The sequence below is a fragment of the Monodon monoceros genome, unplaced genomic scaffold, assembly GCF_005190385.1.
Source record: "Monodon monoceros isolate NGI ecotype Baffin Bay Population unplaced genomic scaffold, NGI_Narwhal_1 Super_Scaffold_6, whole genome shotgun sequence".
Taxonomy (NCBI): domain Eukaryota; kingdom Metazoa; phylum Chordata; class Mammalia; order Artiodactyla; family Monodontidae; genus Monodon; species Monodon monoceros.
In genome coordinates, this window is record NW_021703783.1 from 10996317 (window position 1) to 11020888 (window position 24572).

The 24572-nt window shown below is 42.1% G+C and overlaps 1 protein-coding gene and 1 long non-coding RNA gene across 2 annotated transcripts in view; one reads left to right on the forward strand and one right to left on the reverse strand.

Annotated features, from left to right (window-relative positions):
• Nucleotides 1–2360, forward strand: part of LOC114885958 — a 64286-nt gene extending 61926 nt beyond the window's left edge. The window contains exon 4 of the long non-coding RNA XR_003791222.1: nucleotides 2175–2360. This is a non-coding gene — a long non-coding RNA (uncharacterized LOC114885958). The remainder of the gene's footprint in view (nucleotides 1–2174) is intronic.
• GUCY2C (guanylate cyclase 2C) overlaps nucleotides 1–24572 on the reverse strand; it is a 77838-nt gene that overhangs the window by 19189 nt on the left and 34077 nt on the right. Inside the window, exons 11-20 of the mRNA XM_029206393.1 lie at nucleotides 20332–20413; nucleotides 16906–17011; nucleotides 13649–13711; nucleotides 12959–13030; nucleotides 12395–12499; nucleotides 8427–8513; nucleotides 7162–7294; nucleotides 4985–5122; nucleotides 4095–4183; nucleotides 1344–1435 (exon numbers count right to left, since the gene is read on the reverse strand). Of these exons, the coding sequence (XP_029062226.1) occupies nucleotides 1344–1435; nucleotides 4095–4183; nucleotides 4985–5122; nucleotides 7162–7294; nucleotides 8427–8513; nucleotides 12395–12499; nucleotides 12959–13030; nucleotides 13649–13711; nucleotides 16906–17011; nucleotides 20332–20413 (967 nt within the window). The remainder of the gene's footprint in view (nucleotides 1–1343; nucleotides 1436–4094; nucleotides 4184–4984; nucleotides 5123–7161; nucleotides 7295–8426; nucleotides 8514–12394; nucleotides 12500–12958; nucleotides 13031–13648; nucleotides 13712–16905; nucleotides 17012–20331; nucleotides 20414–24572) is intronic.

Genomic DNA, 24572 nt, shown 5'->3' on the forward strand with positions numbered 1-24572 from the left:
TTGGTGTGGGGCAGGATGTTTGTTAAAAATTGAGTACTTTTCTGAGTCCTATCACAGACCTATATGACTGGAAACTGCTAGGTTTGGGATTAAGAGAAATATTTAACAAGGTCCCTAGGAGATTCTTACCGGAAACCATTATGGAGTCTAGCTGGGTAGAAAGAGTGAGGGAGCAGGTGTAAGAGATGGATTATCTTATTTCATGATGAACTGATTCAATTAAAACAGTTTCCTCAACCTTGGCTGTGTATTTTAATCACTTGAGGAGCTTATTTAAACTCCTGATGCCAGCCTGCACCCAGATCAATTACACCAGACTCTCTAGGGTAGGATTCTGGCATCAGTAGTTTAAAAATCTCCCCAGGTGATTTCAGTGTGCAGCCAAGTTGAGAACCACCGTATTAAAGGCTAAATATCAGGGGCCTAGTTTTATCTTCACAAGCTTACATTTCATCTGTCACACACACAGTCTCATCTGCTCTTAGTAACAGGTCTGGGAAGGAATGAAAATAATAAATCATTCATTATTTCCTGCTCCTTTTCCACATATGACGGTTTAGATCAAACAATCAATGGTCACACTTTCACTGTCTTCGCTCTACCCCACCTCAGTCCTGGGCTTTATTAAATTAGCTTCACTAAGTATCTCTGTCTTTGACTTGATGAGAACTACAGAAAGAGCTGGAAGGAACTGCAGAAATCATCTTTTTCATTCCAATTTTACCAGCAAAAAAATTGATACCCAGTTCGGGTGTTTTGCCCAATGTCCCACAACTAGCTATTATTAGATCCTAGCCTAGAAACTAGATCTCCTAACTCTTACCTCAGAGCTATTTTTCTCACCCTGCACGCTAACCGAAAACATGGGAAATCTAAAGTTCAGTCTTACTGGATAACTGTATGTTACTTTTTTTGATCCTGAATTATAATCCGATTCATGGCTCAAGTGCTTAAGGCCGAAGTTGCTGATCTTAAGATTTTAAAACTGTAAGAAACTTTTTGATCTTCAGAATTATCCAGGGTTTTGTGCAGATTTGTACTAGACTTCTAAATCCTAGTTACCTGCAGAAGGGTCAGGGAACTATATTTTTAACAGATCAGTCAGAATTTATTTTCGAATCAGGCAAGTTTTGCCCTTGAGTACAGTACTTAACGTTTCAAGTGATTATTCCCCCAAGAAAATGGTCTGTTCATCTCCATACCATTTTAATTTTTTGGAGACAGGTATTGTAGTCTGTGATCTTTCATTAGAAAAGACATTCTCATACTTAGCTGCCACAGAATGTCAGCTATTATTAGAAAAATCTGAAATTAGAAGGGAAAAGTAAAAATTTCAGCCCTACCCAAATATCTTGGCCAGTGTATTCTCGATTTTCTTGAAGTCTGGCCTCTTTTCTGGATCTTCCTCCCAGCAGTTTTTGACAAGCAGATAGACCTGGAAGAAAGAAGAGGTGGAAGTGAAGTAAGTTGGAAGGAGAAAGACAAATACCATATGATATCACTTATAGGTAGAATCTAAAATACGGCACAAATGAACCTATCTACAAAACAGAAACAGACTCATAGACATAGAGATCAGACTTGTGGTTGCCAAGGGGAGGGGGGAGGGAGTGGGATGGACTGGGAGTGTAGGGTTAGTAGATGCAAACAATTACATTTAGAATGGATAAACTACAAGGTCCTAGTGTACAGCACAGGGAACTTTATTCAGTATCCTGTGATAAACCATCAACCCTTCCCTTCGATCCTAAACTAAGGAAAACGGAGATACTGATTTAGACCAGGTGGGGTTGATGGGAGAGACAAAATGCTTCACGGACGGACGTTTGCAGGCTTTGTGCAGGCTTTGTTTGCAGGCTTTGTGCCCAGGACGAGCTGGGCTCTGTGAGTACGAGGCAAGTGACTCTAAATGAGTGAGGCTCTATGACGTTAGTTTTCAACCATGCCTGACCGTGGAATCGCCTGGGGAGCGTTCACAAAACTTCTTATGATTTTGGGAGATTCTGAATTAACTGGTTTGGGAAGGGGCCTTGTTAGGGTTCTCAGATATAGCAAATAGAAATACAGGACACCCAGTTAAACCTGAATTTCAGATAAACAACGAATAGTTTCTTTAGCATAAGTATGTCCCAGATGTTGCATGGCCAAAGGACACTAATCTATACATTTTTAAGTTCCCCAGGTGATGCAATGCCCAGCTGCGGTGAAGAGAAGCGAGGAAGGGGAGGTACGGAGGGAGAGGGAGACATGAGGAAGCCTGTGAAACCATCTTTCGTTTGATACCACTTGTTTGCAGCTTTTGTGGGATCAAAAAGCATGGTGAAAACCATTTGTTTTAAATAATAAAGTTTGTTCTTCACTCTGACCCCAAACAGGATCACAAATGGTACTAGATACAGTCCCTACCTGCGTTCTTTTGCCTTAACGAGAGTCCCTGGGGAGGGACAGGACCGCGGTATGGAACCGTGGTTGCCTGTACTCACCACTAGGTGATGCTCCTGCCTGGGAAAACGATCTGCTGGCTTATGCCTTAGCAAAGAAGGGACAGAAGAAGCACTGACAAATGGGCTGATACGGCACCGCCCGTGAAACAGCAGATGCTCTTCAGGCATTGCCAAGTCTTGGAGTTTTGGGCCTGTATTCTGTTGGAACCAGCTACTAGATAATGCAGTCGAATTCCTCATATCCAACTCCAGAACCATCCAGCCACACGAGTGAACTGATAAGGAGGATGCTTTGGTGAAAGAGGTTGTAAACGACATGTGGATACACTCAGGCTAGAAAGGAGGGTTTGAGAAGAGAGATGCTGATGTGTGGGGAGGAATCCCAGGATCCAGAAAAGCAGGAGGAAAGGAAGGCATGAGGAGAAGCAAGGATAGAAGCAGATGTAGCTCAGAACCCTGGGTACAACTTGCCTTTAATGCTGCAAAAGAGAGAAAGAAGTAAAAATGGCCCATTCATGCCCAGCAGAGTCTGGCCATAACCGCATCTGGCAGGTTGCTTGCAAATTAAAACAAAATATTTTTATCTTTATCCTGCAAGGAACAAAAGTTTAAAAAAAATTTTTAACGACCATAAATATATATATATATATATATATATATTTTTTTTGGCGGTACGTGGGCCTCTCACTGCTGTGGCCTCTCCCGTTGCGGAGTACAGGCTCCGGACGCGCAGGCTCAGCGGCCATGGCTCATGGGCACAGCCGCTCCGCGGCATGTGGGATCTTCCCGGACTGGGGCATGAACCCGTGTCCCCTGCATTGGCAGGCGGACTCTCAACCACTGCACCACCAGGGAAGCCCCCCGACCATAAATATTTTTTAAACATTTACTTACCATCTTCTGGATTATAAACGCTCAGATAAAATTCTAAAAAAAAAATTAGAATTTTTTTTCCCACAGCCCTTAAAGGCCTCTGTGAGGGATTACAAAAAAATTAAGCAGATACAGAGGAAATCTCCATTTTCTTCAGGGGAAGGATAGAAATAGTGAAAGTACATTTCTCTATTGTTTCTAGATGTTGGCGTATTTATTTTTTAACCAGGAGGTAGTATTTATAAGCTTAATATGGGTATCACATGGAATCTTGCTCTTTTAGCTCCTAAAAATCGAGAATGTAATGTGTACTTAAGCTCCTTCCTGAGTTGGGAGTATGGTAGGCTGATAGCGGCTCTCAAGGGTGTGTCCCAACCCCTGGAACCAGTTACCTTATTTGGAAAAAGGGTCTTTGCAGATATGATTAAGTGAAGGGTCTTGCATGGGGAGATAATCTGGATTATCTTGATGGGCCTGAGGGTAATCACATGTATCCTTCTATAGGAGGGAAGGAGAGGGAGATTAGACAGACAGAAGAGGAGAATGTGGCCTGGAAGCAGAGATTAGAGCATTGTGGCCACAAGCCAAGGAATGTCAGTAGCCACCAGAAGCTCCTGGAAGGAGCAAGGAATGGAAGAAGCATGACCTTCTGGCAACTCATTTCACACTTCTGGCCTCCAGAACTGTAAGCGTATACATTTCTGTTGTGTTAATCCACCAAGTCTTTGGTCCTCTTGCAGAGGCCCAGGAAAACTCCATGCAGGGAGATATACTCACTTCCAGCTCTTTTTCCTCTGCTGTTTCCAGGAACAGATCAGGGCGGAAGGGTCTCACTCCGTCGGAATACTCCACTCTGAAAATCTTCTCTGGTGGGGTAGGAAGAATTCAAATTACAAGAAAGAATGCAGCGTGAAGGAATTTTAGCAGCAGCCTCCAGACTCTGAATTGGTTCACCGTGCCTGGGTGGGTACCCAGTGGGAGCGTGGCAGAGCCTAGGCCAGCACTTGACAGACAGATGTGAATGAATGGATGATCCACCAGGCGAAGGGGTCTCATGCCCCCTTACACCCAGGAGATTACCTTAAGTTAAGGCTACTAACCCTTTAAAACTTAACTCAGAGACCACTGTCTTAGGGAGGCTTCCTCTGACCAAGACCCTAGCCTGTCCTCCCTATATCCCTTAGCCACCTCCATCCCCCAGACAGGTAAGAGCTGGCACGTAATAAGTGCTCAGTAAAGCGAGGACTGGATGAACGGAAGGAGACGTTTCCTCCCTGAGAGGACATGTGACAAAACCATAGATCTGCTCTTAGTAAGAAGTAAAATATGTGTTGTCCCGCTAGAGTGATCTAGTTCAGGTGTGAAGCAGACACACGTCTCTTACTGGAATCAGAAGGAAAGCAAGAAATTGTAAGGCGAGATTCTCTAACTCACAAAATTGCGGTAGTGGCAGCTGGCAGTGGTATATTGGCCTATGCTTTTCAGAGCTCTCTAACGTTCGTACTGTCCCTGAATTCCTCCAACTACCCTGTGGAGTGTGGAGGGTAGATGTGATATTGTTTTCGCAGATGAGGGACTGAGATGTGGTCACAGAAACCTCGGGGTCTCAGTCAGCCTAGAATTCCTGCTGGGTCCCAGGGAAGGCCCCCGAAGGGTCAGACTCTCACCCTTCTGGTCCCGACAGCTGAGCGTGTAGAAGGTTTCTCTCCGCAGGATGATCTCCTGGGCGATGATTCCATAGCTGTACACGTCTCCTTTCTGCGAGATGTTGGCTTGGCGCAGGTGTTCCGGGGCAGTCCACAGGTCTGTGCGTTCAGCATTGAGATCGCGAGGTTGAGGCAGGGGTGAGCGGCCCAGAGGTCCCCAACTTGCTTTTATTTTTAAGTCCCTCTACCATACTGATGCTGGTGATGGGGCAGAACACACACTTGCCTTCCAAGCTGACTAGGTAATGCCAGGATTTGGGTGAGGAGATATGGCAACGCCTTCCCTAAAACTGCCTGGATCACAGTTCTAAAAACCCTCAAGGTCTACCTAGACCAGAACCTGGGGTATAGGAAGCGCTCAGTAAATATTTGTGGGGTGAAGGCAGTAGAATGTAAGAGGCTGAGGATTTAATAGCTTACGGAACATATGGCAAAAACCTATGAAAGCCTCTATAAATATTTTAAAACTATATATTTATATATTTTATGTAATATAAAACATTATAAATACATATATTGATGTTTCCTAAAAGAAAATAAAGACAGAACATTTGAACAAAGAGACCATCACTGATATTTTCTGCGTGTGACATACCAGCAGTCATGAAGTCAGCTATTATCCACAGATGTGTTTTCTTTGGTGCTCACAGTATTATTTAAAAAAAGAATGCACACACTTTACTCACGTTTTACTAGTGTGCCTGCTATTCCTAGTGCTTTCCATCAAGTCTACTTCACACGAGTGAAGCACTCCTGTGTCCTGTGTTTGGCTCCTATAGACACTTGGGTTTTGGACCACTATCACATATCTTATGTATAATAATGAGGGCGTACAATTAATTATCCTCCAACATCCCTTGGAGGTTTTCCAGGATCACCTAGCTCCTTGCAGACTTTTTGAGATTTCTACCTTCAGCATTTTCAATTAAATAAACCTACAGATTCATGTGTTTTCAGTACGGTGATATGCTTAAGATGAAGCACACTTTCCTCATTTAGTTTTCCATCCAACTGTTCACTGCCTTTTTGAATTTGTGTCTTGTGAATTCATGTGGCTTGTGATTCATGAACGACTGATCCTAATGGTTAAACTTGTGGGAAGGGAACTAAATCTACTTATGCTAAAATTTCCGATAACCGACCCCACAGATAGGTAGGTATAACTGGATGACGTCCAGAAGGATAGGATTTGGCCTGCAGTTCATCTGATGCTGTGTCAAGGTGAGTCATTTCATGAAGGTGAGTCATTTCATGAAAGAGATTTGCTCACTCCGTGATGAGCACTGCTTGGCACACAGTAGGTCCTCAACAAGCACTTACTAGATTGAGTCCAATGTCCTAGCATCCTTGACATGACTGAAGAAGTGGGGGGCAGAACTCTAATTTTTCCTCCATTAAGGGAAAACTAGAGGATTCCAAAGTAGAATTAGAGGTAGAATTTAGTTTTTGGATCCAGGTAGTATTCTGAGGCATATATGAATCCTAGCCTTCTGAGGCTGTTTAACCCAGAATTCTAGTAAAGAACAGGTGAATGTTCAACATGAAAAGCGCTTTATACTTTACAAATCACTTTTTTGTGTGTTACTTTTTTGACCCTCATCACAATCCTGAAAGGGATAAGTATGAATATGTTTTACTGATGAGACTTTTTTCTTATCATCATCATTTCTTATCATTATCACAGATAAATGAATGAAGTCTAGAATTGGGAAATGGGTCCTCAGCCTTGTACTCTATCTTCTTGGGCAAACCTCTTAGCCTCTCTGAGCTTCAATTCTGTCTTCTACAAATGAAGAGGGTTTGATCAGACGATTTCTAAGATCTCTTACTGCTCTAACTTCTGTATTTTTTCACGCAGTCCTGCTTCCACAAGCCAATAACTTCTTTATGACTTCTCCCTGATATCAAGGGACACACAGATGAAGGAAATCCACAGAGGAGATTTGTTCAACTCGACAAGCATGCACTGAACACTGAGAAGGGGGTAGTGCTGGAGAATGACCCAGCTGATGCCTCTTACAACTCCAAGTGTTTATTTTCTGATCAGTATCACCATTTCCTGAGCACCTTAAATGGACTTGTGAGAAAAAAAAATTTTTTTAAGTGGGAAACTAGTAAAAATTTCATTCATGACAGACCTTTTCTTGGAGGTAAAATGGAATTGCAGCCAAAGTCAGTTATCTTCACCACCATCCTACTATCCACCACGCAGTTGGTGGATTTCAGACGACCGTGGACTTCTGTCTTACTGGAATGCAGATATGACATCCCCTGTAGTTTTTCAGATAACAGGAAAACAAAGAGATATGACACTTTTCAGCAGCTCCATTATTTTAAGGAAAGAAATGACATTTTGAAATTATTTTGGCATGCAGATAGAATCACCATCAACTTTTAAATTTAATTCCATTAAGTTTAACTTTCAAAATGTTGTTAAAGCCCCAATATTTGCCTAAGCAGTGCATCTAGTTTTGGAGTCTATTTAGGTGACACAGTAAAAGGCAATTGTCTAAAGACTCTGTTTAGTAGTTGTATATAATATGAAGCAAAGACTGATCCTATTTTTTTAAAGCGTTTCTGCTTACCACTTATTCTGTGACTTTGAGTATGTCTCTAGTCCTCTGCTACCTCAATGAAAAAATATGAATAAGGCCTTGCCTTCCTGAAGGGAGGGGTGAGGCTAGATTATTTCCTAAAGTCTAAACGGTTTCATTCTATTTTGAAATAGAATGTTTCATTCTGTTTTGAAAGAGGAAGCCCTTTTTGAGCTGATGTGCTTCCCCCTGGTGGCCAGAGGTGATATTGCAGAAACTGGTGTTCGGCCTTGATCCCAGGGATGAAATGTACCAAATAAGGTATTGTGTCACATTTTTTCCAACTGATTCTGATCCTATGTGACTTTCAAGTGATTTAAGACTGTATCACATAGCTTACTCTGGGGACTCGCTTTTCTTCATTCTTGAATGGGGCCCTAGTTACTGGTATCCACTTCCTTTTCATAGCACATCTGGGAAATATACATGTCCAGATTTATTATTGCCTCATGCAAGACAAATGCCTGCCCTTAATATTTTCTCTTATGAAGATGAGGATTCAGTCATCTTCTCTGAGACCTTACGTGATTTTTTTATTTCCAGAAAATCTGTGAAAATGTGTGCCCCAAGCCCAGTGTAGAAAGAATTTAATAATAAAAATAATAATGGCCAACATATATTGAATACCTGCTTGTCAGGTCTTATTCGGAGCACATGCATTGTTTCATAAAATCCTCACGACAACCCTATGACATAGGTACTATTTTTATTATCATTTTACAGATGAAGAGACCAATGCAATAGCTTGCTAGATCTGTTTTCCCAGATTTAACTTTCATAAATGTCTTTTGTGTTTGTGGGTCTCTTACCTTAGCAATGTCATACAAGACAGAGATCTTAAACTCCCAATCCATGAATGTACCATCAGGATAGGAAATTGTGTCATTTAAAACTTCCTGAGCAGGAGAAAAAGAAGAAGATGAGTTGTCTGAAGGAGGCTATTGTGGAAAGACTCTTACAGGCAAATAATGACTTTCTGATCATGAGGCCTTGGGCTCAGGAACAAGTTGGAACTCCATTGTCCTGGTTTTCCTGAACATGTGTTTCTTTTCTCTCTGATTTAAGAAACATTAGGTGGTTCTTATCCCAAGGAGATGAGCAGGAGATGACCACAGATCCAATATACCGCTTCTTCCACCAGGAGTAAAGGCACGAGCAGGCACCTGCCAGGAGAGTTGCGTGGTGGGCTGAGACGCAGGCTCTGTCTCAGCAAAATTACCCTAGTGTTTTTCAACAAGGAATTGCTATTAGGATATTCCTTCATTAGGCTATGTTTTCACTTACATGATCAACTGTATCCATTGGCTTAATACCTCTAAGTGTTTCTTCTGTTTACTAAGTCCTCTGTTGTTAAGACAGAGCGCTTGGACTTTCACGGGAACTGTAGGACCTAGAATTTTGAACTCACAGTATTAACGTGATGATGGTTCTATCAAGATACAGGGTTTTAACTAAGCTGAAAACTATTCTTCACAGTAAAACTCTAAACAGCACGCTAACTGAGAACCTAACAATAGTTTCTTGTTTGGGGAAAAAGCTCAGTTTTAACTCAGGTACTGTACCAATAGTTTCCAACAGAGGGTCCAAAGCCATCAGTCATTTCAGATAAGGGGCTGTGGACAGCAGGCCAAGTTAAGGGAGAGGAGTTCTGAGCAGACAGACCCTAAGTAACTCTTTCCTTGAGCACTGACATTTTTTACGTTTTTATTTGTTTACTATCTCTTCTCCTTACGAAAATGTCAATTCTGTGATAATCTTCATTTACTGGTGTATCTGCAACATCTAGTAAGTGTCTGGCACAGAACAGATGTTCGATAAATGTTTACTGCATGAATGAATCAACTGTTCCTAAACAAGGTTAGCCAAGGTTGCTGTATATATTTTTTTAATTAATTAATCTTTGGGCTGCGTTGGGTCTTCGTTGCCGCGTGCGGGCTCTCTCTAGTTGCGGCGAACTCTTCATCGTGGTGCGTGCGCTTCTCATTGCAGTGGCTTCTCTTGCTGCGGTGCGCAGGCTCTGGGCGCGCGGGCTTCGGTAGTTGTGGTGCGCGGGCTCAGTAGTTGTGGCTTGCGGGCTCTAGAGCGCAGGCTCAGTAGTTGTGGCGCACGGGCTTAGTTGCTCCGCGGCACGTGCGATCTTCCTGGACCAGGGATCGAACCCATGTGCCCTGCATTGGCAGGTGGATTCTTAACCACTGTGCCACCAGGGAAGTCCCGGTTGCTGTATATTTATAAGATGGGAAGTATATTGTTTTTACTCTGTCTAGGGAGAGACTTTCTCATTTGTTTCCCCATAAAAGTAGTCTTCTGATGGGATTTGCCATGGGTTGAAGCCTAAAAGGAATTACATCAGGGAGGGGAATGTAGTTTGCAAAGGCACAGCCTTTGCTTTGAGGTTCACGATACAAAGGAGTGGATAAGTTTCCTGTAGAAGCTTCTGTGTGGTCTGCTCCCAGCATGAGTCAGCAATGCCAGATGGGGGGCCCAGGACCACTCAGGTAATTGAAGTTTCCCACCATAGGGTAGAGAGCCAAAAACACTACGTATATGCTATTTAAATGTTGGCTGGGCATTTTAGGGATTAAAAGACGGTGTGAAACCCTTTGAGCAGGCTCTGTTAATTGGAAATTTCTGTTGCACTGAAATCAAATGAATCAGATATGGTCTAGCCTTTGTATGGAAAACACTGAATTTTGAAAGACCTGAAATTGTTATTATTAGAAATGTGTTTATTTTATTATATCAGCAGCAATTTAAACGATCACTTTCAGCATCAATTAAAATGATCATATGGTCTTTCTCCAAAGACCTTTTGATATGATGCATTAGAGTAATATTTTTTCCATTCGTAGAATTAACCGTATCTAGTTGTATTACACTTTTCGTATACAACTGGCTTAGTTACCAGTACTTTATCTATAATTTTTCATTTACATTCATAAATGTAATTAGTCTTTAATCACATTTAAGTATCAACTTTATGCTAGCCTTGTTGAATGTTAAATGAATTTAGAGGATGTTCATGTTTTTTGTTTAACTTTAGAACAGTATTTACATAGATGATGAGAATTATTCATTGAAGTTTAGAAAAATTAAGCTGAGTCTGGTTTTCTTTGTAATGGGAGTGTTAATTTCTTCTATTGTTACTGACTTCCGTAAGTTTTTACTTTGAGTCAAGTTTTCATGATTATATTGTTTCTGAAGTTTTTCCTTTTTTTTAAGATTTTTTAAACTTAATAGTCATGACATTCTTTCATAATTGAAAGCATCTTTTTCATAGCTTTATTTAATTTTCACTTTTGTGTATTTTTATGTTTGTTTTAGAGACTTAATTAGAAGTATGAGAAGCTTGTATGTTTTGTAGTTTTTTTTAAAAATAAACAACTCATGAATGCACTTTAAAAATTTACCAGTTTTATAGTAATTGAATTGTGAAGGTTTCCTGCCCTTAGGCCATAGTTATTCTTCTAAATTTTGCATTGAATACTTAGATTATTTTAAGAGAGAATAGCATTTAGGGATATAATTGTTTTCTTTGAAGACAGATTTGAGTTTATGCCATACATACATTTTTAAAGCTACATTCTTTTTTTTTTTTCTCTTTTGGCCACGCTGCGTGCGGCATGAAGGATCCTAGTTCAGGATCCAACTCGTGCCGCCTGCAGTGGAATTGCAGAGTCCTAACCACTGGATTGTCAGGCAACTCCCTCTTGTGTTCTTTTTTTTTTTTTTTTTTAATTGAAGCTTATTGAACAAAAATATTTAAGTTATTAGTTCAGCACTTTTTATTATATTAAAATTTTATTGAATTATGAATGTTTGGACCTCTTTGAAGCTGCTGCTGCCCCCAATATTAGTATTCTGGCTTTGTTGGGGAAAACATTGAGATTTTTAAGAGATACTAGGTCGGAAAGGAGCCCATAGGTAGGGTAACCACAATTCCTGGTTTGCTTGGGGCCAGTTGCAGTTTATGTCTGCTGTTAACACATAATTATTTTGGTACCCCCTTTCATTCTCAAAGGATCCTGAGAATGAAATTATATGGTCACCCTACCCAAAGGTATTTAAAAGGCTGAAAGCTCTTGGAACATATGCCTACAAAGTGCTCAAGGTGAGCAGCAAATATTTCGATGCCCTTTGGAGCAACTGTCCTGGTTTCCTTCCTGCCCCTCCCCTTTTCCTCGACACCTGACTTTGTTTTTTGTATGAATGCTTCTGTGTGTGCCTGCCCTTCTGAGCTAGCCAATGATTTGATATTCTTAGCTCGATAGTTGGTTCTTCCCAAGAACTTGCCTCAGTCCTGTCTTTCTTTTTCTGCTTTGGACTTGTTCAGCCAGAATTCCTGACCCCATCTGGCAACTCCTGGGTCATCCTCAATCATTCCCAAGGGAGACAATGGTAGGATTTAGACAGCAGAACTAGGACTTATGAACAAGCCTCCTTGCTATCGTAATGACCATCCAGTTTCCTTTTAATACAAAAGCAAGTACGCCAGTAAAATAAAATGAATCAAGAGGCAATCACTATTCCACATCTGCTCTTTGTTTTCTCAAGTCTACACTCCTGAATATTTTTTAGCTAGTTTTCTTATAAAGATATAATATGGATGATTGACAAAATCTGAGTGGTCTAGTTTGACAAGCATATGGGCCCATACACTTTTCCTGATAACTCTCTGATATTATCTCACTGAGTGAGCCTTTAAAATCGCTACTAAATATTCTTTTTTGCATATGGTTGGCTAGTTAGGGAATTGGAAACGATCCTGGTTCCTTACCCGGAGGGATCCTCTCTCGCAGTACTCAATCACCCCAAAGATCATGGAATCAAGCTTCACCGTGCCGTAGAACTTGGTTAGGTTGTAATAGTCAATCTGAAGCAACTAAGATAAAACATGTTTATTTACAAAGCAAATCAGCCAGAAAGGAGCGCCTGAGTAAAAACTAATATGTTAATAAAACATGCCGTGTCTCAGATCTCTGGGAAGATGTATTGCTCTTGATACAATGAAGTGTCAGTTCATTTCCTACTGCAGTTGGAATTACATCTTACCCCACAGCCTTTCTTTTGTCGGCAAGGGGACTTGAATACAAACCTTTGAGTACTCTCAAATCACATCAGGACCACCTTCTAGGACATGCCAACATGTTTTACACCATCAAACATCACTCTTCAACATATTTTGGTACAATTTTCAGCGAGTATGGTCACCCATTTCTTGGTCTGAGGGCTTCTCTGTCAGCATCCCCAAAAACACCTTGCTCCACCAGGGACCTCAACGCTTGGGGAACACGGGGTGAAGCTATTTCTCACTTAAAGGTTTTAAGGAAGGGACGCGTACCTTGTTCAATTCTATCTTCTGCTTCTCGGTGAAATTGCCATCGTTGTGCTTGAGATCCTTTAGAATCACTCGCTGCAAAGATCCATTGAATTAAGGAGATAATGTAGCATGACCACTCATAGGCATGTTATAATAATTTGCTCACGTGTCTATCTTTCCACAATACTGTAAGCTCTCGAGAGTGGTAACACTTTTATTGCTGTTTATATCCTTGGTAACTAGTGCCTGAGATATGGTAGGCTCAGATGGGAATGTTTCTTAAAAATGACTAAATGAAAAGGAAGGAAGGAAGGAAGGAAGGGAGGGAGGGAGGGAGGAAGGGAGGGAGGGAGGGAAAGAAGATACAAAACCCCCCTATGGGATTGTCATATTCCCACTGCAATGAGCTGAAATATATACAGGGTTGGCTGGACTGCTCTGAATCTCTTTAATTTTTCCTTTTCCTTCCTTCACTCCCTCCCTCTCAAAAATTCTATTTTTCCTTCAATATACTCATGACTTGTGAGTGTTGTAACCCTTGAAGCAGAGCCCTGCCCACCCCTGTGAAAGGCTCCAGGAACAGCCCTTGGGGTCAGCCCGGGCACCCCGGCCATCGCACTGGCAACATCAGAGCTGGGGCGACGATGAGTCAGAAGGCCCAGCACATACCCCTGATTGAGAGTTCAGAAGAGCAGAGGAGACTAGAGTCACCTTTTTGTCGTACTTGCACTGTCGTAGTCTCTGGATTGTATCACGTCTCTTGTCGTCATCGATCTGGCACAAGGAAAGGCCGATTATTCCAGAAGCTCCATATCTAGTCTCCCCCCACCCCCCGCCAGTGAAGGCTGAGAGGCTCTGCGGGTGGGCTGTATCTGTTGTAGTTGCTCACAGCACTCTGGGCGGGCTCAGAAAAGCTGTCATAATTGACTTGTGTTCCCCATCATTCTCACGTTCTCCCTCCAAGGGCATCTTCCTTCCAAGTATCTGCCAGCTTAACCCTGGGTTTCCCTCCCTTCCTCCTGTGGCTTATTTCAGCCAGCGACTTCCTTTGCTTCTTTCTCTCTCAGCTCCCCCATCTACTGGGAGCCATTGCCTGTAGCTCCAGACAGACGCTCTTAGGGGAGCACGCTGTGCATCTGAGTTGCGAACTCATGTCTAAATGCCCAAGTGGCAACGCCAGTGAGGACGCTGTGCTGGGGCTTCAGAGGGCAGCCTCAGCAGCTCTGGGCTCAGCCTGGAGTTGCCAGATCATCTGATTTGTCAAAAGAAGCTTGTAATATGGATTTTCTATGCCATTCCAAGATGTTTGTATTTGGTAATTAATGTTTTAAAAAGTTAAGTATGGAACGAAACGTAACACACACACACACACGCACGCACCTGCAGGCTAGTATGGCTCTTGGTCTGCCAGTCTAAAGGCAGAAAAAAGATTGAGAACTATTGCATCTTTCCACTTGATTCTCATAAAAAGCTGTGTATCATATTTGTTAAAACTTACCTCATAGGGACATTTTGAAAATGTGAGTGAAATAAGTTATATCCAGTTCCAAGCATGATGCCCAGCACAATGCAGATTAATAAATGTCACTTGTCTCCCCTTCTCCTGTTTCTCATTTTATACATGAGCTACAAAAGGGTTACATGATACCACACGTGGCCTAAGAACACATGGAACCCAAGCATGACTTCTTGTCTAGTATTCTTTTCACCCCCTCAGGCCTCGATACGTCATTTAATCCATCTGAGGCTCAGTCCCTTCCTCATCTGGGCAATCCTAACTCAGGGATACCTGGGAATCAACTGAGACAAACTTTGTGACATTTTCTTGCAATCAAAGGCGTTTTATCCTCAAATGAGTCCTCTGCATCTTTACCATTTTTTCCTGTCTGTTGCTCTCCCCTGGGGCTTTGCTGACTTCTCTCCCTCTGGCTGCCTTGGTTTTCTGACCCTCTCTCTTCTAGCCCGGGATGCTTTCTTCATCATCTCGCCCCTTAGTCTTGCTTCCTTATCCAGAGCTCGAACCACCGCCTGTCTGGTTGTGTGGCATTTTCCCCTCTTGCTGACTTTGCCGACGGAAGACCTCTCCATACGGCCAATTCCAAGCCGCCTGCTCCCTAGCTGGGCTGCTCCTCAGAGTGACAGCGACTCCCCAGTGCTCTGAATCACTTCTAACCTTCCTCCTTCTTGGTTACTGTCCCCAAGACCTATTCCTTAGCCAACTGATGAATTAACTCATAAAAATTCTGTCATGCCTGACAAGGGGTAGATGGGGTATACTCCTAGGAGTATTTATATTTTAAGAAAACGCGCAGAGACACAATGTTTTAGGCCCAACCCCAAAGAACAAAGTGCAATATTGGGGTTTTGAGGCAGTGGGGGAGGCTTGTGAGGAGTGGAGCCGTGGCTGGACGTGGCAGAGGTGAACCACATGGGAGCCCATCCTCGTGTCACACCAGAGGCAGGGGACCACTCACTCCTTCTAAAGGTCTCCTCTCCCCTTCCCAGGGTACTGCCGGTAAGTCATTCAGGTCAATAGATTCTCTCTTTGAAAATCCAATAATCTGACGATTGTTTACATTTTACTGTGAATGACCACAAGATCGATTTCATCCTGACACTTGCCTGAGACAGACTGGTCTTTTTTTTTTTAATTTTAGAAATATTTATTTGGTGAGTTAGTTGGTTAACTTTTTGGCCACACTGCACAGCATGCGGGATCTTAGTTCCCTGACCGAGGTTCGAACCCGTTCCCCTTGCAGTGGAAGCTCGGAGTCCTAACCACTGGACTGCCGGGCAAGTCCCTGGCCTTTGCCAACAGCACCTTTATTTTTGTGGTTCAGGATGTAACAGGAGCATCACTTTCGAGCGTGGCGCACTTCTGGAGGATGGGAAGACCCAGTCCTTGCACAGCCGTGAGGGGACCTGAGGCACCAGAGTGCAGCGTGCAGGCCTTGGGGTGGAGTGCCAGGAGCTGGCGGGGAGGCTCCAAGCACAAACCTGACCCATGAAACAATTTTACTTTTGCTGATTCTAGGCAGGGAGGCACCCCAGGTCACACGGTCCTGTTGGCTTGGCCCTGCTCTGAGGGATCCTGCTCACTCCTTCACGTGGAGGTTCTGGAGCTCCATCTCCTCTTAGTATGCTTCGGTATAAAACCTCTGATAAGGCTGTACGGTGAATGTTAGGATCGTGGTCTTCACGGTTACACAGACTGGCTTCACGTTGTGGCCACGCTCCTGAATTTCTAGCCCTGTTGCCTCAAAGTGCTCGGGAACGATGAAACGGGTCAATGCCTCTGGCACATAACAAGTGCTCAGGAAATGTTAGCTGTTACCATTTGTAGCAATCTGACTCCCTAGCTGTGTGTGACCCTGCCCTGCTTCTCAACCCTTTGCCCTTCGATTTCCTCATCGGCAAAATTATGATGATAAAGTTCATCTCGTGAGGTCCCTGTGGGGAGCAGGTAAGACCACTTAGGTCCCGCATCAACCTCAGCGGACGGGAGGAGTTATCACGGGGCTGCTGCTGAGATTTCCTGGCTGAGGGAGAACGTGGGCAAATATCAGCAGAGACCTCTCTTGTCAGCAACGAGCAAGTAAGTCACACGTCCTCAGTATAAGCAGAGTAGCTCCCCGAGGTTTAGAGGAGCTCAAATGCTCTACCCATTTCCGTATCCCTTCCATAAAAAATTCTCACTCTGTGCATTTCTCTTCTGGGTCAGATGCAAAGAATGAGTAACACGCCATATCTCAGCCCCCACCGAAGTGTTCATTGGTTCAAGTAGCTGACATTTAGTGCAATGAAGAGCCAAGGGAAAGACAGGAAGCTGAGAGTTAGAAAACATCTAAGTCTTGGATTCTGAAACAAATGATCCTGGCCTGGAACATTTCATACCATGTACCGAAGTCTTGTCAAATCCCTGGCAAGTTGCACCAGCCCTTGCATTCACCAGGTAAGGGACATCTTACCTTTAGGCTGACATGGTTGGTCTCATTGGACTCCAGGGGAAAGATATTTTCAGGAGGAATGTGGAACCACTTTTTCTGACGAAGTGCATGGTCTCTCTTATATTTTCTGTGAAAGGAATAGAACCAGCCAATAGGTTTTTATTAGTATTCATGCCATTCGGTTTCTGAACACTAGGAGAAATCTAGAGCTATGATGCCCTCAGGTGGATACGCGGTGAGTACAGCTGGCCCAATGGTGTGACTCCATGTTCTCCAAACTGGTGAGTGCTGACCTTTTGTGGACCTGTAAGGATTTCTGATGGTCTTCTGTACTCTTTCTTTTTTTTTCCTTTTCATTTCACTTTCTCAGATCCTTCACTAAGGCAACCCTTTATTATAATAAAAAATTTGAACTGGGCTTCCCTGGTGGTGCAGTCGTTGAGAGTCCGCCTGCCGATGCAGGGGACATGGGTTCGTGTCCCAGTCCGGGAAGATCCCACATGCCGCGGAGCGGCTGGGCCCGTGAGCCATGGCCGCTGAGCCTGCGCGTCCGGAGCCTGTGTTCCGCAACGGGAGAGGCCACAACAGTGAGAGACCCGTGTACAGCAAAAAAAAAAAAAAAAATTTCAACTGATGTCACAGAAAGAGTGAGGCGAAAACAGAGGATACATCAGATTCCCAAATAAGCCAGTTCCTCTTCGGCATATGTGCCTTTTAAAAAATCCATTAAGAAAATAGAAAAGCACAGAGAAAAATGTAACAACATGTAACCCAACATTCAAAATGTCAAGAATTTGTGATTGTTTCCCCCAGAGAGTACAGACAAAGCAGCATTCTTGGGTTATAGGAATGCACACTCACAACTTTACAGACATTGCCAAATTGTTTCCCAAAGCGGTTGCACCAATTTGCCCTCTCACTGTGAAAATTCCCATTTCCTCCGTATTCTTAACAACATTTGGTATTGTTTAACTTTTTTTAACCCTTAGGATGTATGTGAAATGGTGTTTGTTGCTTTGTATTTCATTTTCTTGATTATTAGAGAGATTAAATATCTTTTCAAATATTTTCTAGCTATTTTATAGAGTTGCCTATTCATAATTTTGCCCATTTTTTCTATTGCATTGCCTTTGCCTTATTTATTTACATGAGTTCCTTATAAATTCTGCAAAACAAATCTTTGGTCCTTTGATGCGTTGCAAACGCCTTCTTGTGGTTTATTGCTTTATTGAGCTCTGCTGTATAAAAAGTTTTGATTTTATTAAGGTCATGGTTATATTATTTTCTCTTTGACTTTTCTTTTTTATCTTGACTGAGAAGTATTTTCCTACTTGAGACATAAAGTCATTTTCTATTAATTTCTTCTGAGTTTGCTTTCTCACATTTAGGTCTGTAATCCATTTACAATCCATATGGAATGAACTTTATCTCTGTGTATTGTTTCAGGTAGGGCTTTCATTTCATTTGTTTCATGTTGAGAGCCTACTGTTCCAACATCATTTCCCAACTGACTCATAATGTTCCCATCATATGCCAAGTTCTCACACTTGCTCGTGTCAGATTCTAGAATCTGTATTCTTTTCCATTGGCCTATTTGTCCCTGAGTTTGTCTTTGCTTGTGCTCATTTGACAGACTCCTACTCACCTTCTCAAGGTCATTGATGATGACGTTGTGAATGTCCCCTAAGTAGAAATGATTATTCTCTTCCTATGCTTCCATCTAACTCTGACTACTCCTCTATTAGATACATATAAAATAGTATATTATTGGCCAAAGATTTTGGTCCTAAGACCTGGTGGCAAGTGGCGTGACTATTAGGGCCTTGAAGGCTCCCAGACTCTCATCTCTGCACTGCAGAAGACTCCTGGGACTCCACAGAGCCAACTGCCATTCATATTGAATTAGAGGATGCTATAAATCATTCACTACTTTTCTTGCATAGCTGTTGGAATGGAAAACTATAAGAATAACATCTGTCTTCCATATCTCCTCATGGACACAGTGTTGCTCTCGCCATTAGGAAGCCCTATCTCTGCCTTCCCTGCTTAGAGGAAACGGAAATGCCTGTTTCCACCTGTTACTGTTTCTTACTTTGTGATTCATCTTAACTTAAGCTGACGCCCATTTGGACTTGGTGTCTGAGGGACAATAGCCACATCTGTGGTCCTACTATTGGCTGCCTTTACTCTCCTCAAATTTTGGTTTCCTCTTACCTTCAACTAAATGGTCACCATACACTGTAAATCATCTCTTACATTTCTTGGTAATACAGAGTCACAGGAGTCAAGCTCTGCCTTTAGACTGAAGAGGACAATCTACCCACTTTCCTGCAGAAACCTTTAACTGACATGCAACAGACTGGACTCTCATCATGAGAAGGTACAGTGACACACAGACCAAAGCGTGTGATACACAGAGAAAAACTGTTGTCTGGTTTAGTTAGGAAATGGGAATGATCCTGACACTATAATGGGATAGAAAGCTTTGTGTGTTTAACACACACAGATTAGGAGGTAGTGTGGGACTCACTCATTCACTTATATATTCAAGAAATATCTCTGAGTATACAGACTATGTCTCTGGCACTGCACTAGGCTCTTCATATGTCCAGGCTGAGTAGAACCATCATGGAACTGATGGTCAGAAGGACTGAGTTCTACCTTTGGCCCAACACACTACCTGGTGATGTGATTCCAGACAAGCCATTTGGCTTTCTGGGTCTCTCTTTCCTCAGGCTAAAGCAGGAGGTTTGGAATGGATGATTTCTAAAGCCTCTTCTGGCCTGAAAGTACGTAATATAGAGACTCTGAAATTGCCCACAATATACTAATAAAACAGCAGAAATAGCTATTTCTACCTGTAGAATGCCTGGTATATGGTCACGATACGGACCTTATTTCAACTCCTCACAACAGTTCAGATGAGGATACTGAAGCTGAGTAACATTTTTTTTTTTTTGCGGTACGCGGGCCTCTCACCGCCGTGGCCTCTCCCGTTGCGGAGCACAGGCTCCGGACACGCAGGCTCAGCGGCCATGGCTCACGGGCCCAGCCGCTCCACGGCACGTGGGATCTTCCCGGACCAGGACACGAACCCGCGTCCCCTGCATCGGCAGACGGACTCTCAGCCACTGCGCCACCAGGGAAGCCCAGTAACATGTTTAAGTTGCTAATAATATGATTAACACCACACGGTAAAGCCGTGAACTGGTAAAGCCCAGAACTGGGATTTGAGTTCAAACGTCTCTGAGGGCAAAGCTCTAATCCATCCACTGAGTAATATTCTGCCCTTAATGGAGTCTTTGATGCTGAATGCCTTCATGATCTTAGCTCTGTCCAGAGAGCTTCTTGTGAATGTATACTATCATCCACAGACGTGCCTTCTCCCTCTCGCCCCCTTCCCTCTCTGAGTGGGGAGCACGGCAGGTTAGAGGGGCTGCAAGGTACCTGAGCACCAGGAGGGCGCCGAGCAGGAGCAGGGCCACGGCCCCCGTGAGAGTGAAGACGGCGACCATCAGCATTTGAGGGCCTGGGGCAGAGAAGATGGTGAAAACGCACCAGTAAGGACCTTTGAAAAGACAATGCGCACACCCCACAAGATTCTAGTTGTGTAATATAACTTGAGGATGGGGAAAAGGAGAGACCTTTTAAGCTATCCGTCTTTTAGAGAAAGACAAACATCATACTATCGATATCACTTATATGTGGAATCTAAAAGAATGATACAAACATTTACAAAACAGAAACAGACTCACAGACTTCAAAACAAACAAACAAGCTTAAAAACAAACAAACTTAAAACAGACTTCAAAACAAGCTTAAGTAAAAACAAACTTAAAACAGACTTAAAAACAAACAAATGTAAAAACAAATGTAAAAACGGTCACCAAAGGAGAAAAGTGGGAGGGAGAGATAAATTAATTAGAAGTTTAGGATGAACATATACACGCTACTGTATATAAAATAGATAATCAACAAGGGCCTACTGTATAGCACAGGGAACTCTACTCAATATTCTCTTAATAACCTCTATGGGAAAAGAATCTGAAAAAGAATGGATATAGGTATATGCATAACTGAAGCACTTTGCTGTACACCTGAAACTAACACAACACTGTAAATCAACTATACTCCAACATAAAATAAAAATTTAATTAAAAAAAGATATCTGTCTTTTATTAATCTCTTCATTGGTAATACAGATCCTGCATCCTTGGGCTATGAGGAAAACCGTCTGGAATGTGCCCCAAAGTGGCTTAATTTCATCTACCCTTATAGTTTAGACATCTCGTTTCTTACGGGAATCATCAAATGTTACAAGGACATAAAATAGTTTCTGGCACACAAATAATTTTGGTGGGAAGACTATCTGATGTCTTTGATACCAATATACCTAAGGAGGATTCATAGAGGAAGAAATAGACAACTGTTTTTCAATACAGAGAACACATCGGAGGAAAAGTAGGACAGTGTGGAGTGAACAGTACACGACAGTATTGCCCACTGGTCCTTTCCAAGCTCAACAGGGTCATTGAGGGAAGTCCATGAAGTACGTAAGGAAGGTGATTTATTAGCATGTAGGTGAAGCTGTGTAGAAGGAGGAATTTGAGAGACTCGCAGAAGAGTCAGTGGAGTTCAGGAAAACGTGGATCCAACCCAACGAAGCACTGAAGCAGACTCTGAGTGTGCAGAGGACTAAGCCTAGATTAAGAAGGACAACAACAATAACAAAACTGTACAAGAGGGTTTCCCTGGTGGCATAGTGGTTAAGAATCCGCCTGGCAATGCAGGGGAAGACCCCACATGCCGTGGAGCAACTAAGCCCGTGCGCCACAACTACTGAGCCTACGCTCTAGAGCCTGAGCTCTGCAACAAGAGAAGCCACTGCAATGAGAAGCCCTCGCACTGCAGATAAGAGTAGCCCCGGCTCGCTCGCCACAACTAGAGAAAGCCGTGCACAGCAATGAAGACCCAATGCACCAAAAATAAATTAAAAAAAAAAAAAAACTGTACAAGAAAGTCATTGTTCAAACATGCCTCAGCAGATCCTTATTAGAATAGGAAGTTAGAGGGTTCAAGAAGAAATGAAATGGATTCCAAGCAACAGGTAGTGTGTAAGAAGCTGGAAGGTAATAGCAATATGGTGAAGGAGACAGGCTTTTTTTTCTTTATAGCATAAATAAGAGAGACCCAATCAGAAACTCTAGGGAAGAATGATCAAGGAAGGCGCATCTAAAAATAAAACGATGTAAAATAGTTTGAGAATTTGGAATTTAAAAAATCCATTTGTGTGTGTGTGTGTGTGTGTGTCACAAAGGAGAGACACTGGAGTTATACAGAAAGAAATGTTATCCTGACATGCTATCTAGCTTTATAAAAATAATAATAATAATGAAAATGTTTAGTAATTTTCAACTGATAGGTAAATGACAGAGGGCTTCATATGGCTACCAAAAAAATATTATCAACCCAGACAAATTAAAGCAAAATACAGGAGAATTTGGGAGGTGGGAAGGAGGTAGAAGAAAGGAAAGTGACACTAACGTCTTCATCTTACAAAGCTGGGAAGCAAGAACTTTTATATATACTTGATAGAACTCGAAGCTTATGCAAAATTAATTAAAATTACAAGGCACCAATAAATGTATTGACAAAAAGATATAACTATATTGAGAAAGCTTAGAGAAAAGTAGGGCTAGTGAAAATGAACTATATCTTCATTTATCAATACAAGAAATAAATAGATAACATCTAAAGCTTATAAAGCAAAAAATATATGCATATTATTTAAAAATATGAAAAAAAACGAAGCAGACGGGACTGCAAAACCAGGGATGCACAGAGGTGGGACCAGGTACACTCACTTTCCATTATGAATATTTCTACTCTTGGCTTTTAAAATCACGTGCATGAATTTTTATACAATAAAAATATAATTAATTAAGGTGTCCCTGGAATGATAAGTGGCCAGATCTTATTCAAGTAGCACCTCAACACCTCACACTGTATTCTCTCTCATGGCACCATAACATAGACCCTTGAGGGCATGGCCGGTGTTCTGTCTGCTCATCCTGATACCTTTAGCACGCAGCACCAGACCTGGTACCTGGTCACGTATCAATAAAAAATTACTGAATAAATAAAAAATTGAATAAAAACTTGGCCCTGCTCATCTCACTCTCTGAGAAGAGGCAAAGAAAAATGCCCAAATAATATATGTAAATAAATTCACATTAAAAAAATCTCTTGTGCTATTAGACTTAGCTTACATGTCACACGTATTTTTGAACCATTTTTGTTTCATCACATTATGTCCTTCTAATGAGCTAACCATTTTTTTTTTCTGAGGTAGAGGGTTTAGTAAGGTTCATACTGCAGCACCTTTCTATAAGGGATGAATTGGAAGGAGTTATGCTTTGCTAACTTATAACTTTGCCTCTGCTTGTTATTTTGTTTTCTGCTAAGGGGAAAATTTAACAGTGAAAATGTGAGCCCTGGATTTCTATTCTCGTTAGCGCAGAAATAAATTATTCCCTTGGAGGTGGAGCTGCATTGTGGGCATATTTGACTTTGGTGAATTCCGTTTATTACTAAAATCACCACTTCCATCCCCATCACCACCACTCTCATAACCCCAACCCCACACAAAAAACAACAGTGAGTACGAGGAATACAATTTCAACAGTGCAGACAATTCTACTCGTCAGTCTACTAAAATTACCCAGCCTCCAGACTACAGCATAAGTTGGAGGGAATACCTGCTGAGTCCTTAGCCCCTCTCAATTCTTCCCTAGTATAAACATCACATTGCATGAAATATAATTATGATATTTAAATATACTACATACTATTTAAATATAGTAATTTTTAATTCAACATACTTGTAAATCACCGTATCACGTTAGTTCTAAGGTTAAGTTTCTGCTGCCCTCTGGTGGCTACTGTGGTTATCACAGCCTATTTAACTAGATAGACGGTGAATGCAGATTGAGTTTTATAACCCCAAGGTCATAGAACATGATCGTTGGAAAGAACTCTGAGATCAGTTAACAAATCTCCTGACTTAACAGAGGAAGATACTCATAGTTAGAGAAGTAAGTGGATGAAATTAACACTGTCTAGATTAGTACTGAATAGCAGCATATTCATAGTTATCTCATACTGCCTTTCATTCCTCACTTCTTTCCTTCCTCCCTTCATTTCCTCCCTTCTTCCCTTCCTTCATTTCTTCCTTCTTTCCTTCCTTTCAAGGCACTGTGTCTGAGTAAAGAACGGACCCTACACTTACACGGTGTATGGTGTAAACAAATAAATGAGATATAAGTAATAAGCTAGAAGTCCGGTGTAATAAGGGCAAGATCAATAACCTCCTGAGATGCTAAGAAAAAGCTTAGGAAAGGTGAAATCCAAGTTACACATTGAGGATGAGTGGTTGTTTACTAGTTCTATGGGGGGTGATGGTGACAGATTTTAGTCAGAGGGAGTAGCATCAATAAAGACCCAGGAGCATGAAGCTGCAAGACCCTTTCTTTTGGGAAGTAGGAGGAAGTTGAGAGAGTGGGGAAGAGATTTCAGGTAAGATGAAAAAGAAGGCTGGAGACGTGGGAAGATCAGGGACATTCTGTGCTATAATAAGTCATTTGGACTCTGAAGGCAAAGTGGAGCTGCCAATCGAAGGGTTAGCAGCA